Source organism: Oryctolagus cuniculus, chromosome 7 (assembly GCF_051225735.1).
Source record: "Oryctolagus cuniculus isolate XC-2025 breed Fujian yellow rabbit chromosome 7, ASM5122573v1, whole genome shotgun sequence".
Lineage (NCBI taxonomy): Eukaryota > Metazoa > Chordata > Mammalia > Lagomorpha > Leporidae > Oryctolagus > Oryctolagus cuniculus.
The window spans coordinates 158677662-158693376 of NC_142873.1; the positions used below are offsets into that span (position 1 = coordinate 158677662).

Genomic DNA, 15715 nt, shown 5'->3' on the forward strand with positions numbered 1-15715 from the left:
GATAGCCCCGGAGCCAAAGCCAAGCAGAGAAACAAAACACAAAGACAATTTCTTACCTTATTGTGCCAGCAAGAAGTGGGTTGAAGGCATATAACCAGTCATTCATGTCTTTGTCATTGAGCGCCTGCAGAAGGACCCCACGGTGCTTTGTGCACACAGCAAAGGTGTTGGGTGTCTGAAAGAAACACAGGCAGACAAGCAAGTTACTGCAGGGACAATCCCGCCACATTCACAGGACGCACCGCACTTCACACTGATATTCAAGGTCATCCGACAGAAAGGAGAGTCCACACCACAGTTGGGACTCAGGGAAGGGTTTGTGTGGCAGTGAAAGGCTGGGACTGGGAAGGACTGACCTTCACCATGGCCTGCTGGTCCTCACTGTACTCCACCTGCGCTGTGGACAGGTTAATGATGCCACGCTCCACTGGGTCTTTATCACTGTTATAGATGAAGACGTAAGGGCGACGGACCACGACAAAATGCTTGGCCCAGTTGCTGGACAGTGGCTCTTTGAAGTGCAGGTATCCTTTCTTCGAGACAACAGAGCTGAAAAGAACAGTATAAAAGAAGCTAGCTTCTCACAAAAAGGCAATAATCATGTGCCAAGGCCCCAGGTTCAACAAAACAGGCAAATGATCTACTTGGCCTGGAACCTCATCTGCCAAAGTAGTGCAGCCAAAGAGCAGCAAGTGCCAGAACCTGCTGCCCAGGAGAAGCAGGAGGAGGAGGCACAACGGAGCAGGCGCCAGGGCCAGCCTGTGCCTCAGGTTCAGTGCACACTGGACTGTGGCAGGTGTTGTGGCAGGGCAGTCCCAAACTAGAGTGCCAGCTCAAGTCCTGGCTTCTCCACTTCTGACACAGTTTCCTGCTAACGTGCTCAGGAGACAGTGGATGATGACACAAAGACATGTGTCCCTGCCACCAGTGTGGGAGTCCTGGATGGAGGTCCCATGGCAGCTGGCTCCAGCCTGGACCAGCCCTAGCTGTTGCAGGCATTTGGGAAGGGAGCCAGCAGTTGCAGGATCTCTCTCTCCCCATCACTCTGCCTTTCAAATAAATAAATAAATGAATACTTGAAAAAAGAAAAACCCAATAATTTTTTAAAAAGTGCATTAGACTACATACAAAACAGATTTTAGAAGAGCTCAAAGTGAGTTATTCATGTTGATTCTTTATACCTGCATTCCTGGTCAACACAGTACTCACCCTGGTCTGATTTCTTCAATATCTGGAACAAGATTGAGAAATTCATTTTTTCCTGCTCGGGCCAAATAGGGCGTTTCCACCACGGGGATAATCTGAAACTGCTCAAACTCGGGGCATGGACTAGAGGCCCGTGAATTGGCTTCTGGGGTCCTTGAAAGGAGAGAAGTTAGGGAGAAAGAGGTCGTGAGAGTTTCAGGTAAGGCCTTGGCGTGCCGTTTCTCCAGCAGGAACCATGCCTCGTCCTGAACACCAGCTGTAAGCTGAGTGCCCGGCAGAGAGGACAAGCTGGTGGCACAGAGTTCATTCTGAATCCCACTGGTCCTCCTTCAAGAGTTGTAAGGGAGCCAACCACCGATGAGCACTGAGTCAGTCCCTCTTCCTGTTCCAAAGCTCTCTGAACCTTGGTGTAGGCAACAGGGACTCTCCTGCCTTCTGGGTTTTGGTGGTTCTCTAAGTGTGGTCCCTGGCAGCAGCTCCACCTGGGAAACTTCTAAAAACTCTCAGATTCCAAGCCAGACTGCAGGAATCAGCAGCTCTGGGCGAGTTCATCCATCTGTGCCTGGCCCTGGGGCTCTGAATGGCTGCACAGAGCAGAGCTGCGCCACCAACCCGGCCCAGTCCTCAGGACTATGACATGAACAACAAACTCCTATGCATTGTAAGGTATCTTTGTGGAGCAGCTTTGCTTAATTAACTATCTCCCTGATTCTAAAAGGCCTGTTTCTTCCTACTTTAGTATCTCTTGAATTGGGCCGTATCTTGGAATCAATGGCATGTTGAATTCAGTTGGTTGTCTTTCCCAGTAGCACGTAAAATAACCTCTTACAGTTGCTACCTCTGAAATGCGATGTGATAACCTGGTGTGTTATTGCCTGTAGCCACATTCAACCGCATCAGTGTTGGTACAGAAGACAGACAGGTGGGTGACACCCAGGTCATTCTGACAGATGTGTACAATGAATGGAGATGGGCGAGAGTTTGAGGGTGCATTGACAGGAGGTGACTATGACAGTGAATCATGGAACCTGGGCTAAATTTTATTGATTTTTTTACTTATATATTTTGTTGTGGCATCAAACCAATTTTTCCATAGTTTCAAAATGTTTTTCCCAGGATGGGATTTCTTATGTCCCATAATATGACTGGGGAGACAAGCGAGCGTAGGATCAGGAGGACAGAAAGAGTAGAACAGGATTACAAGGAGAAGTTACTAAGCAATGACTGCTGTCGGGAGCCTCTCCAGCCACTGGGCGTCCTGTATGAATGCCGCCTGGGAAGTGCTGCCCTGCGTCGAGAGCTGCGGAGGTGAGGAGGGCAGCACTTCCCTCGGAGCTCAGGTCGGCTTCCTGGGAGGAACATGAGTACTTACTTCTGATCCAAGGAGTTGCTCCTAGCGTCCACCAGGGAGGGGCAGGTGGAAGAAGGAGTGAGGGTAGCGCTGCTGAAACTGGACACGGAGGGGTCCCTTCCGATCGGAGAGATGTCCGACAACTGGAAGCAAACACCAGCATCAGTGGGCCTGAGCTGCAGCAAGCTGCCTCTGCACTGGGACCTTTTGCGACCAGCGCCCCACTTCCCCACTCTCCTGCTGCAGAGCGTGCAAGAAAACAAGCCTATGTATCCAACGAAGAAATAAAATAAAAATGGAAGAAAACCTCTAGATATATATTTTTTTGTTAAAGATTTATTTATTTGAAAGGCAGAATTACAGAGAAAGAGAAGGAGAGATCGAGAGATCTTCCATCTGCTGGTTCACTCTCCAGATGGCCACAACAGCCAGGGCTGGGCCAGGCCGAAGCCAGGAGCCTGGAGCTTCTTCCAGGTCTCTTATGTGAGTGTGCAGGGGCCCAAGCACTTAGGCCATTTCCACTGATTTCCCAGGTGCATCATCAGCGAGTTGGATCAGAGATGGAACAGCTAGGACTCAGACAGACACCCATATGGGATGCCAGTGCTGCAGGCCACGGCTCTAACCTGCTGTGCCACAGCACTGGCCCCAGTCTCTAGATATTTTATAGCCTGAGTGTCACATCAGGAATCCAGATATGAGAGGCAAGGCTAACTCTTCGTGTTGCCACTGCCCTGCCTCCCGCTCTGCACGAGTTAAATCATCTCACATATACGTCTGAGCACCTTCCAGAGGGCAGCCATGAGTGTCTTAAGAAGATGGCCTAGGCCCTGCCCACTCGGAGAAGGCAGAAAACAAACCCCTCAACCAGCATTGACAGGGGTTGGGCAGTGAGGGTGTGGGAAGTTTCAGGAGCCATCAGCCTTCTTTCTGGGGGGAATGGACAGCCACTCCAAGGACACAATATGGAGCAGAAAAATCAAAGTCAAAAGGGAACCAATATGAGGGAGGGAGGGAGGAAGGGAGAGAGAGAGAGAGAAAGGGAGAAACCCAAATGAACAAAAAAGGGAGCCAATCATGACAGAATCTGGGAGAAGGCTATTCCAAGGGCCAGCATTTTGGGGTGGTAGGTAAAGCCACCACCTGTGGCGCCAGCATCTAATGGGTGCCAGTTTGAGACCTGGCTGCTCCACTTCCAATTCAGCTCCCTGTTAATGTGCCTGGAAAAGTAGCAGAGGGTGGCCCAAGCGCTTGGACTCCTACACCCATGTGGGAGATCTGGAAGAAGCTCGATTCCTGGCTTCAGCCTGGCCCAATCCCGGCCATTGTAACCATCTGGGGAGTGAACTGGCAGATGGAAGCTTGCTCTTTCTCTGTCTCTTCCTCTTTCTGTTGTAACTGAATTTCAGGTAAATAATTACATCTTAAAAAAAAAAAAAAAAAGGAAGACTACTCCAGGGGCAGGTTTTGGGGCAGCCTGAATTTCATATTGGAATGCTGGTTCAAGTCCTGGCTGCTAGGCTTCCAATCCAGCTCTCTGCTAATGTGCCTGGAAAGCAGTGGAAGATGGCCCAATTATCTGTGTCTCTGCCACCCACATGGCAGACCAGGATGGAGCTCCTGGCTCCTGGCTTTGGCTTGTGCCAGCCCTGGTCATTGCAGCCACGTCAAGGGGTGAACCAGTGGATGGGAGATCTCTCTCCCCCACGCCCCACCCTCCTTCTGCCTTTCAAATAAATAGATAAACATCTTAAAGAAAAAAATGTGAAAAAAAGAAGGCAACTCCAGGCAAAGGAACCGTCATCTGAGGCAAGGATGGGTGGCCAAGGAACAGCGAAAAACGTCAAGCTGAGAGAGCGAATGAGACTACAGTTCCCTGAAGAGCTCACTGGGCTCATCACTGGAGGCAACAAAACGTTTTGCCACCAAGAACCTCAGGACTTCCTCGAGCCCTGCCACACAGAACCACACCACCTTCCTGCAGAGTGCTCTCCTCCAAGGGACTCAGGGAAAGCCGAAGCACTTCCCATCACTCACTCAGTCTTCTGACTCTGAAAAATCCCAACAAATATCACGGGTGCATCCATCAATTCTCAAACGCAACGCAATGCCCATCTCACGCCACCTAAAAGCAGCATCACCTTGGGACCGAAGTCTGAGCTGCTGCGGAGAAACCCATCACCCATGCATGGGCTAAAATGACAGCTATGTCGAAATGCTTACCTTACAGTCACTGATGCTGCCATGCACCTGGGTGAATTCTCGGTTGAACGTGTGGGTGAGAAGTCGCAGGCACTGGAGGAGAGAGAAGCGTAAGTCACACACAGAATCACACAGAGCCTGGGATGGGGGCAGAAAGGAGCTGACACGCTCAAAACCCACAGTGGAGCACACACGTTGCCCAGAAACCACTAGGAATCCAGCAAAGGGAGTCTTGTACACGTCAAGAGAGGAAGCAGGGGCCAGTGCTGCGGTGCAGCGGGTAAGGCTGCTCCTGCGATGCCAGCAGCCCAAATGGGCACCGGTTCATGTCACGGGTGCTCCACTTCCAATCCAGCTTCCTGCCAACTGCCTGGGAAAGCAGCAGCAGATGGCCCAAGTGTTTGGGCCTCTGCCCACGTGGGAGACCTGGAAGAAGCTCCTGGCTCCAGGCTTTGGCCTGGCCCTGCACTGAAGAGTCAACCAGCAGATGGAAGATGTCTCTCTGTCTCTCTCTCTGTGCCTCTTTCAAATTAAATAAAGACAATAAATGCTAAATGACTTCTTTTAAAGATTTATTTATTTTGAAAGTCAAGGACGGCGCCGCGGCTCACTAGGCTAATCCTCCGCCTAGCGGCGCCGGCACACCGGGTTCTAGTCCCGGTTGGGGCGCCGGATTCTGTCCCGGTTGCCCCTCTTCCAGGCCAGCTCTCTGCTGTGGCCAGGGAGTGCAGTGGAGGATGGCCCAAGTGCTTGGGCCCTGCACCCCATGGGAGACCAGGAGAAGCACCTGGCTCCTGGCTCCTGCCATCGGATCAGCGCGGTGCGCCGGCCGCAGCGCGCCGGCCGCGGCGGCCATTGGAGGGTGAACCAACGGCAAAGGAAGCCCTTTCTCTGTCTCTCTCTCACACTGTCCACTCTGCCTGTCAAAAAAAAAAAAAAAAAAAAAAAAGAAAGTCAAAGAGAAGGAGACAGAAAAAGAAGTTTTTGTTTTTAAAGATTTATTTTATTTCAAAGGCAGATATATATATATATATATATATATATAGAGAGAGAGAGAGAGAGAGAGAGAGAGAGAGAGAGAGAAGTAAAGAGAGAAAGAAAGAGAGAGAGAATCTTTACTTGTTGGTTCACTCCCCAAGTGGCCGCACTGGCTGGGACTGGGCCAGACTGAAGCCAGGAGCCAGGAGCTTCTTCTGGATCTCCAATGTGGGTGCAGGTGTGGGGAGCAACCGAGACTAGACTAAATTACTGGAACTGCTAAGATTAATTCTATGCATCTGATCTCCCATCATATGGCGCTGAGAGAGTAAACAACTTCTACACAGCTGCCTCACCAATTCAACTAATAAGCTGCAGGAGCTGATCCTGCTCCTGATTGGAGGAAAGCAGCGTGCTCGGTGTGTGGGCAGCAGAGTTGGGATTGGTGGAAGAGGACTATAAAGGAGGAGAGAGACAACATGCACCAGGAACATCTGAGGAACCCCTGAGAGACCCCTGAGAGACCCCTGAGAGCTGGCCGGCAGTGTGCCGCTCCTCCATGGAAGTGGGGAAAGCGGTGGGGGTGCTGCCCCTCTGCGGAGGCGGGGGGGGGGGGGAGTGGCAGCAAACCCGGGAAGGGCCGGGCAAAGAGAACAGCGCAGGGTCCGGTGTCGTTCCTCTGTGAGTGGGGGAGCAACATGCAGGGACCTGAGAACTTGGGCCATCTTCCAGGCACATCAGCAGGGAGCTGGATCAGAAGTGGAGCAGCCAGGACTTCAATGGGTACCCATATGGGATGCTGGCACTGCAGGTGGTGGCTTGACAAAGTGCCAGGCCCCAAGAGGTGTTTTTTTTTTTTAAGATTTATTTACTGGGGCCATAGCTGTGGCATAGCAGGTAAAGCTGCTCTCTGCAGTGCCAGCATCCCATTTGGGGGCTGGATCAAGTCCTGGCTGCTCCACTTCTGATCCAGCTCTCTGCTACGGCCTGGGAAAGCAACAGAAGATGGCCCAAATCCTTGGGCCCCTCCACCCACGTGGGAGGCCTGGAAGAAGCTCCAGGCTTCTGGCTTAGGATCACCCCAGCTCTGGCTGTTGCAGCCGTTTTGGGAGTGAACCAGCGCATGGAAGATCTCTCTCTCCCCCCTGCCTCTTTGCCTTTTCCTCTGTAACTCTGCCTTTCAAAAAAAAAAAAAAAAAGAAAGAAAGAAACACAAATAATTTATTTTACTTGAAGGTCACAGTTACATAAAAGAGAGAGGGAGAGACAGATCTTCCTACTGCTGGTTCACTCCCCAGATGGCTGTTATGACCAGGACTGGGCCAGCTGGAAGCCAGGAACCAGGAGCTTCTTCCAGGTCTCCCATGTGAGTGGCAGGGACCATTAGAAGGAGCTGGATAGGAAGTGGAGTAGCTTGGACACGAACCAGTCCTATATGTGAAGCTGGCATCGCAGGTGGCGGTTTTACTTGCTTTGCCACAATGTTGGCTCCAATTAAATGGATTTAAAAAGCCATTCTCAAGACTACAATAGTGAATAATTCCAAGCACCAGCATACAGAAGTGCTTAAGAGTGCCAAAGCATCTCTTTCAATTCACTCTGTACTAAAAACCAAGGGAGCCGGCGCCGCGGCTCACTAGGCTAATCCTCCCCCTTGTGGCGCCGGCACCCCGGGTTCTAGTCCCGGTCGGGGCACCAGATTCTGTCCCGGTTGCCCCTCTTCCAGGCCAGCTCTCTGCTATGGCCTGGGAGTGCAGTGGAGGATGGCCCAAGTGCTTGGGCCCTGCACCCCATGGGAGACCAGGAGAAGCACCTGGCTCCTGGCTTCGGATCAGTGTGATGTGCTGGCCATAGTGCGCTGGCCGCGGCGGCTACTGGAGGGTGAACCAACGGCAAAGGAAGACCTTTCTCTCTGTCTCTCTCTCACTGTCCACTCTGCCTGTCCCAAACAACAACAACAACAACAACAACAAGGGAGACTTCTGGATGGATATATTTTCTAAACTAAACCAGATCGTCATTGAATTATTCCAACAGAATAGGAGAGCCAGTGTAGTGACGCAGCGTTAAACTGCATTTTGTGACTCCACCAACCTGATCAGTCTGAGCCTTGGCTGCTTTGCTTCCAGTCCAGCTCCCAGGGAAGGCAGCTGGGAGGCAGCAGATGATGGCTCAATTAATGGGCAGTGCCACCCATGTGAGAAACCCTGATGGAGTTCTGGGCTCTTGGCTTCAGCCTGGCCCAGCCATGGCTACAGTGGGTATCTGGGAAGTGAACCACCAGACGGAAGATCTATTTCTGTCACTCTTTCAAATAAACACATTGTGTTCTGGTGACGAGCTGGAGCTGTGGTGCAGCTCTTTCTGCAGCCTGTGATGCTGGCATCCCATGCTAGAACACCGGTTCAAGCCCCAGCTGCTCTGATCCCCTGCTACCCACGCAAGGGGTCCAGATGGAGTTCCAGCTCCCGGTTGTGGCCTGGTTCAGTCCTGCTGCTACGGGCACTTCAAGAGGGAATCAGCTGATGGAAGATCCCTTTCTTTGTCTCTCCTTCTGTCTTTGTCATTCTGACTTTAGAATAAATCTTGAAAAACAAACAAAACAGGGTAGGCATTTGGTGTAGCAGTTACGACGCGTGCGTGCCATAATGGAGTACCTGGGCTCAAGTCCTGGCTCCAGGCTCCATTTCCAATTCCTGCTTCCTGGCAGCAGCAGGTGATGGCTCAAGTACATCATCCCTGCCACCCATGCGGGAGACCCAGATTGAATTCCAAGCTCCTGACTTTAGTGGCCTGGCCTGCTCTAGCTGTTGTGGGCATTTGGGGAGTGAACCAGTAGTGGGAGCTCTTTGTCTCTTTCAAGTAAATAAAAACTAGAAAACAAACATAAACCTCTCTTCATTTTTCCTTTTTAGCCAGTCGCCTGGGAATTACCTGGGATTCATCCTCAACAAGCCTGTGCCTTCCTCTGCCAGATCCCCTTTCTTCTTTGTCCTGTGTTAAAGTCGTTTACCCAGGCCAGCACTGTGGTGTAGGTTAAACCACCACCTGCAGTGCCAGCATCCCACATGGGCGCCCGCTGGGTCCTGGCAGCCCCACTTCCAATCCAGCTCCCTGCTAATGTACCTGGGAAAGCAGCAGAGGATGGCCCGAGTCCTTGGGCTCCCATACTCATGTGGGAGACCTGGATGAAGCTCCTGGCTCTGGCCTGGCCCAGCCCTGGCCATTGTGGACATTTGGGGAATGAACCAGTTGGTGAAGACCTCTCTCTGTGTGTGTCTCTCTCTCTCCCTCCTTCCTTCTCCTTTCCTATCTCTGCCTTTCAAATAAATAAGTAGACCTTAACAACACCAAGCCTTACCATTTCTCATGGGAGTACTGCCCTGAAAACATCTCCCTTCTCCAGCACATCCCTTTACCACAAATCCATCCTCTTGCTACTAGAGAAACCTTTCTTTCTCATTTATGTATTTGAGAGGCAGAGTTACAAAGACAGAAAGGAAGAGACAGAGAGAAAAGTCTTTCATCTGCTGGTTCACTTTTCAAAATGGCCACAACGGCTGGAGCTGAGCTGATCCAAAGCCAGGAGCCAGAAGCTTCTTTTGGGTCTCCCATGTGGGTGCAGGGGCCCAAGACTTGGGGGCTGGATTGGAAGAGGAGCAGCCAGGACACAAACTGGCATCCATATGGGGTGCCAGTGCCACAGGTAGAGGCTTAGCCTATTATGCACAGCACCGGCCCATTTTCCTTTAAAAAGACTTATTTATAAGGCAGAGTTACAGAGGGAGTGGGAGAAAGACAGGGAGACAGGGAGACAGGGAGACAGGGAGACAGGGAGACAGGGAGAGAGAGAGAGAGAGGGAGAGGGAGGGAGGAGGGAGAGGGAGGGAGGAGGGAGAGGGAGGGAGGGAGGAAGGGAGAGGGGGACAGGGAGAGGGGGAGAGGGAGAGGGAGAGAGGGAGGGAGAGGGGGACGGGGAGAGGGGGAGAGGGAGAGGGAGGGAGGGAGATAGGGAGAGAGATACGCCTTCCATCTGCTGGATCACTCCCCAGATGGCTGCAGCAGCTGGAGCTGGTGTGATCTGGAGCCAGAGGCCAGGAGCTTCTTCCAGGTCTCCCATGTGGGTAGAAGGACCCAAGCACTTGGGCTATTTTCCACTGCTTTTCCAGGCCATAGCAGAGAGATGGATCAGAAGTGGAGCAGCCGGGACTTGAACCAGCGCCGATATGGGAATGCCAGCAGAGCAGGTGGCAGCTTTACCCTCTACGCCACAGCATTGGCCCCCGTCTTCCTAATTGCTATATTTACAGTATTATCACAGGCTTGAAACGGAGGCATCATAGACAGGCATTGAAAAGGCAGCATCAGAGAGCTCAATAAGCCATGCTGTGCAGTGGGAGACGTTGGGCAGGAGGGGCTCCCACCTTGGTAGCCAGCTCTTTCTCTCGATCCACCAGGCTCTCGATGTCCGCCGAGTCATAGCCACTGCTCTCACTGGGTGTGACGGCGCTTTCAAAGGTGGTGGTTGAGATCTGAGAGGAGATGCTGGTGGAGGTGCTCAGAGTGCCGCTGCTGAGGCTGGGGGACAGTGAGTCGCTCAGGGATTTGGGGATGCTGTCACCAAGTCTCTCCCGCAGCAGCAGGAAGTGCCGGGTTTTCTCCACCTGAGAGGATCAATATCATCACCTCAGCAAACACAAAGCTCATTAAGATCTCAAAAGCAAAACTGTAGCCTCCGTCAGTACGGAGAGTGGAAAGCCCGAGTGCGGGAGCGGGCGGCCGAGGCAGGTGATGGACCCCGTTCTGGCCTCCCAGTACCTCGTGCAGCAGCTCCAGCTTTTCCAGCTCCCACTGGTGCTCCAGGATGAGGCTGTCCCCACGGGGCCGCCAGCCGGCCAAGTTCTCCTCGCCCCGCACGTAGGCCACTGACGTGTCCAGCACCTTCCTTCTCCTCCTCTGCATGCCTGAGAGAAAAAAAACATTCTTTTCTCAGAGAGGAACTCAGTTCTAATGCTGGGTTACAGTGAATTCTTAATTCTTATGAAACACAGTAAACTAAGTGAATCTGGCCTCAACCACATGGGATTCTGTTTATTAAGGTAATGACTTTCCCCCAAAGCAGCCCTCTGAATTTGATTAAAAATTGAGTTTTAAATAGTCTATACATTATGATTCCAAATACATTCATATGAAAAAAGTGGGAAGGGACCCAACACACACACACACACACACACTAACAGAGTAGCTCAGAGGTTGCTAGGTGTCAGATGGTTGAGCTACCATCACTCTACCATTTTTTTTTTCTTTCTTTGAAGTCCTTCTGCACTTGGGCCTAACCCTAATTATTTGCTACTTGGTCTGGACTTCTTTTTCTTTTTTCTTTCCAAAGTCCCCCTTCAGGGAGCGATTGAAGGTCCTGGGTTGCCCTTTTTTTTTTTTTTTTTTTTTTTTTTTGACAGGCAGAGGGGACAGTGTGAGAGAGAGAGAGAGAGAGAGAGAAAGGTCTTCCATTGCCATTGGTTCACCCTCCAATGGCCGCCGCGGCCAGCGCACCGCGCTGATCTGAAGGCATGAGCCAGGTGCTTTGGTCTCCCATGGGGTGCAGGGCCCAAGCACTTGGACCATCCTCCACTGCACTCCCTGGCCACAGCAGAGAGCTGGCCTGGAAGAGGGGCAACCGGGACAGAACCGGCCCCCCGACCGGGACTAGAACCCGGTGTGCCGGTGCTGCAAGGTGGAGGATTAGCCTAGTGAGCCGCGGCGCCGGCCCGTTTTGTTATTTTTTAAGATTTATTTGAAAGACAGAGACAGAGATGATTCATCCATTTGCTGGTTTACTCTTCAAATGACTCAATGGCCAGGCCAAGGCCAGAGTCTGGAACTCCACCTGGGTCTCCCACATGCATGGTAGGAGCTCATGCACTTGAACCATCCTCTGCTGCTTCCCCAGGCACATTACCAAGGAGCTGGATCAGAAGTGAGCAGCTGGGACTTGAACCCAAGCTCATATGGGATGCCAGTGTTGCAGGAGGAGGCTTAATGCACTGGTTTTACATAGGAAATACATGAATTTATGCTGACTTAAAAATTCTTCAAGGGGCCTGGCACTGTGGCATAGTGGGTAAAGACACCACTTGCAGTATCAGCATCCCATATGGGCAGTGGTTCAAGTTCCAGTTGCTCCACTCCTGACCCAGCTCCCTGCTAGTGCACCTGGGAAACCAGCCAAAGATGGCCCAAGTCCTTGGGCTCCTGCACCCACGTGGGGGACCCAGAGGAAGCTCCTGGCTCCTGGCTTTGGATCAGCCCAACTCTGACTGATTTGGGAAATGGTTCACGTCATCTGGGGAATGAATCAGCAGATGGAAGACCTCTCTCTCCTGCCTCTGCCTCTCTGTAACTCTATCTTTCAAATAAATAAATAAATCTTTTTTTTTTTTTTGAAAGTCAGAGTTACAGAGAGAGAAGGAGAGGCAGAGAGAGAGAGAGAGAGGTCTTCTGTCCGATGGTTCACTTCCCAGTTGGCCACAACAGCCGGAGCTGCACCGATCCAAAGAAAGGAGCCTCTTCCAGGTCTCCCACGCAGGGGCAGGGGCCCAAGGACTTGCGCCATCTTCTATGGCTTTCCCAGGCCATTAGCAGGGAACTGGATCAGAAGTGGAGCAGCCGGGTCTTGAACCAGTGCCCATACGGGATGCCAGAGCTTCAGGCCAGGACATTAACCTGCTGCGCCACAGTGCCGGCCCCTAAATAAATAAATCTTTTTTTTTTTTTTGACAGGCAGAGTGGACAGTGAGAGAGGTCTTCCTTTTGCCGTTGGTTCACCCTCCAATGGCCGCCGCGGCCGGCGCACCGCGCTGATCCAATGGCAGGAGCCAGGTGCTTCTCCTAGTCTCCCATGGGGTGCAGGGCCCAAGCACTTGGGCCATCCTCCACTGCACTCCCTGGCCACAGCAGAGTGCTGGCCTGGAAGAGGGGCAACCGGGACTAGAACCCGGTGTGCCGGCACCGCAAGGCGGAGGATTAGCCTGTTGAGCCGCGGGGCCGGCTCAAACTCTTTAAAGAATCCTGACTTCTGTTCACGTTCCTGTTGACAAACATAAAATAAACTGTTTCTCCAGCCCACCCATTTGGAGGAACAGCAGTGGTCCAAAGGGATCTTAAAAGAAAGAACCAACCTGACTTGCTGATGAATTTCTAGAGTACAAGATTCAAATTCTAGTTTGGAAGCATCTGTGCAGTTTATTGCCAAAGTCATTCTAATTGACTTGTGTATAATATTTCACAGTCCAGTAACGTTTTGCTTTTTTTCCTTATGGTTTTTATAAGCATATTCTTCTTAAAAAATTTGTTTATTTGGGGGATCCGTGTTGTGGTGTAGTAGGTTAAGCCACTCCCTGCAGCGCCAGCATCCCATATGGGTGCCAGTTCAAGTCCTGGCTGCTCCACTTCTGATCCAGCTCCCTGCTAATGGCCTGGGAAAGCAGTGGAAGATGCCCCAAGTGCTAGGGCCCCTGCCACACATGTGGAGACCCAGTTCAAGTTCCTGGGTCCTGGCTTCAGCCTGGCCCAGCCCAGGTCATTGTGGCCATTGCAGGAGTGAACCAGTGGATAAAAGATTTCTCTCTCTCTCTCTTTCTGTCTTTTGCTCTCTTTCTATAACTCTGCCTTTCAAAGAAATAAATCTTAAAAAAAAAAAACCCGACTTGTAAAATATACATAGTTCCTAAAAGATCTGAAATCTATCCTACATGAGTAGACTCTCTGATCTTTTATGTGATATACTTCAAACATATGCAGAGGTAAATACCTACCTTCTCATTCTACAAGAACTTACCTGGACTACCTGTGTCTGCTATTTTACATAAGCTGAGTTCATAAATTCCAGTGACTCGATTGCTGTTGAAAATAAAACAACTGCTCAATTTCTCACAGAATAAAAATAGACAATCTCAATTCTCTCTACTAAAAATACTGTCTCCTCTGTAGGGACTGCAACTCACCATCAAAGATAATTGCAGACATTTCTTATTAGTCACTGTTCTTAGCCTATTCTAAACTTAAGTAGCTTTTTTTTTTCCTACAAGGAGCCTATTTTCATCTCAATCTTTGACCACTGTTATTTCAACAGGATGAATAAAATAGAAGACAAACTAGAAAATTTATAACACAAATGTAAAAATGAAAGACAAAACAAATTTGCTTTTTCTTACCATAAAGAGAGAGGAGACGAGGGGAAGAGCCTGACCAGAATGAAATGACAACAAACTCTGGGGATTCCAAGTAGGAAGAGGGACTGGGCCTTCCTTCAGTTGTATCACTAATGTTTACTTTTAACGCTCTGTGGCAGTGCACAAGTATTCACTGTAATATGCTTGATATACTTTATACATCTTAAATATGCAGAATAAATCTTAGAAAGAAATTCCAATAGTGACCTGTTGCAAACAGTAATGACGCCATTAAAAGCACACTACGTCCCTGCAGAACTGTTTGGAAGCGTTCACATGTGATATCCTTCATTCCCTCCTCATCCACCTACCACACTGCAGGAATGCCAGCGTGAGTCACTGCATTCCCGTGTCAGTGACCAAGATGGCTTCACGGTGAAACAGCAAGCTGGGGATATCCAAGGACAGCTGATTCTGTTGTATGGAGCAAACTAACTGAAAGCTAAACTTGTCTCAAAAACTTACGAGTCTGGTGACTTTGAGTAGCCACTGCCAAAGAGGCTGCGCAGCGAGCGTGGCGGTGAGATCCTGGCATCTCGCGAGTAGAAGACCATGCACACGTCCTTGGTGATGACAGCCGGCTGGATGCAATGATCCAACTGGAAGCAGACAGGTGTGGGTGCCGACTTAATGCAGAGAAGACCTGGGGCCGGAGCCTGTGCCCCAGTGTACTGGGAAAGCTCGTCCCAGGAGTGGAATTTCAGCTCCACCAATTATTTCAACATCAACTCAATGGATACCACGTGCAGGGTTAGGCCATATTCCTTAGAGATGCATTTATTTTCTCTGAGGCAAGCGCTATTATCACCCCTGCATGACAGATGAGCAAACTAAGCACACAGAGCTTGTCCAGAGAGGTGCAGGCAGTGAGCGTTAGTAGAGATCTGACCCCAGGCTGCCTGCAGGGGCTGGGCTGTTAACCACCCTAAGTTCTGTCCACAACTTCAGAAACAAGGGGTGAAGATTTCTTAAAATCACACATTCTTTGAAGAATGGTGATTAGGCTACTAATTCGGAAGCTTCAGTGAAAGTCAAGTGACTGAAAAAACAGAGAACGGAACAGAACCTAATAGAATCTGAACAATAAGTAAAGTATAACAAAATAAAACAATGTAAGGATGTCGTGGCAGAGAGGGGAATCAAAGTGAAATCTTTGTGACTAGGTCCTCTGTCACCTGCCCACTGCTCAGGGCTGGCTGCTCACAGCACCTGAAGTTCCCAGTGTCCTCACCTCCAGGTAGGCCGACAAGGTCATGTAGATCTTCTCTCCATAGGGGGTCACTCGATTCAAAAGAAGGGAGTTATGCAAGGAGCTGTCCCACACAGCTTCAAAACGGTAAAAGGTCCTATGGTCAGAAAGACATGAGAGAGTCATCCAAAAGAAGCTCAATTTACCAAAGTCCAAGCACTGCCACTAAGTCACCCTAAAGAACCCCACCAACCACTGGCGCTGCAATTTACCACAACCTAAAACCAGAAGGGACCACTGTCTCCTGGGAGAAGGAGGAAGGTCTCCATCCTCTTGCTCCACCATTAAACTGCATTTAGATGAACTATTTTTTTTTATTATTTTTGACAAGCTTCTCTCTATCTATAAACATAAAAACAGTGATCTCCAGCGAAGGGACTAAGAAGAAAAGGTAAGTGAGTACAGACATAAGCCCTAAGAAGAAAGAATACGACGATGTCAGTCAACAATGAGAGCAAGAAGCAAACGGTAACTTCTAAGCTTCAGCCTTTCGATCAC

The 15715-nt window shown here is 50.4% G+C and overlaps 1 protein-coding gene across 15 annotated transcripts in view; it reads right to left on the reverse strand.

Annotated features, from left to right (window-relative positions):
* KIF1B (kinesin family member 1B) overlaps positions 1 to 15715 on the reverse strand; it is a 174757-nt gene that overhangs the window by 4597 nt on the left and 154445 nt on the right. For all 15 annotated transcript variants that reach the window (XM_089301499.1, XM_089301493.1, XM_089301492.1 and 12 more), the window contains 10 exons: positions 15200 to 15314; positions 14434 to 14567; positions 13575 to 13636; positions 10556 to 10701; positions 10162 to 10401; positions 4781 to 4852; positions 2579 to 2700; positions 1210 to 1359; positions 357 to 549; positions 57 to 175 (listed from right to left, as the gene is read on the reverse strand). In XM_089301499.1, the coding sequence (XP_089157625.1) occupies positions 57 to 175; positions 357 to 549; positions 1210 to 1359; positions 2579 to 2700; positions 4781 to 4852; positions 10162 to 10401; positions 10556 to 10701; positions 13575 to 13636; positions 14434 to 14567; positions 15200 to 15314 (1353 nt within the window). The remainder of the gene's footprint in view (positions 1 to 56; positions 176 to 356; positions 550 to 1209; positions 1360 to 2578; positions 2701 to 4780; positions 4853 to 10161; positions 10402 to 10555; positions 10702 to 13574; positions 13637 to 14433; positions 14568 to 15199; positions 15315 to 15715) is intronic.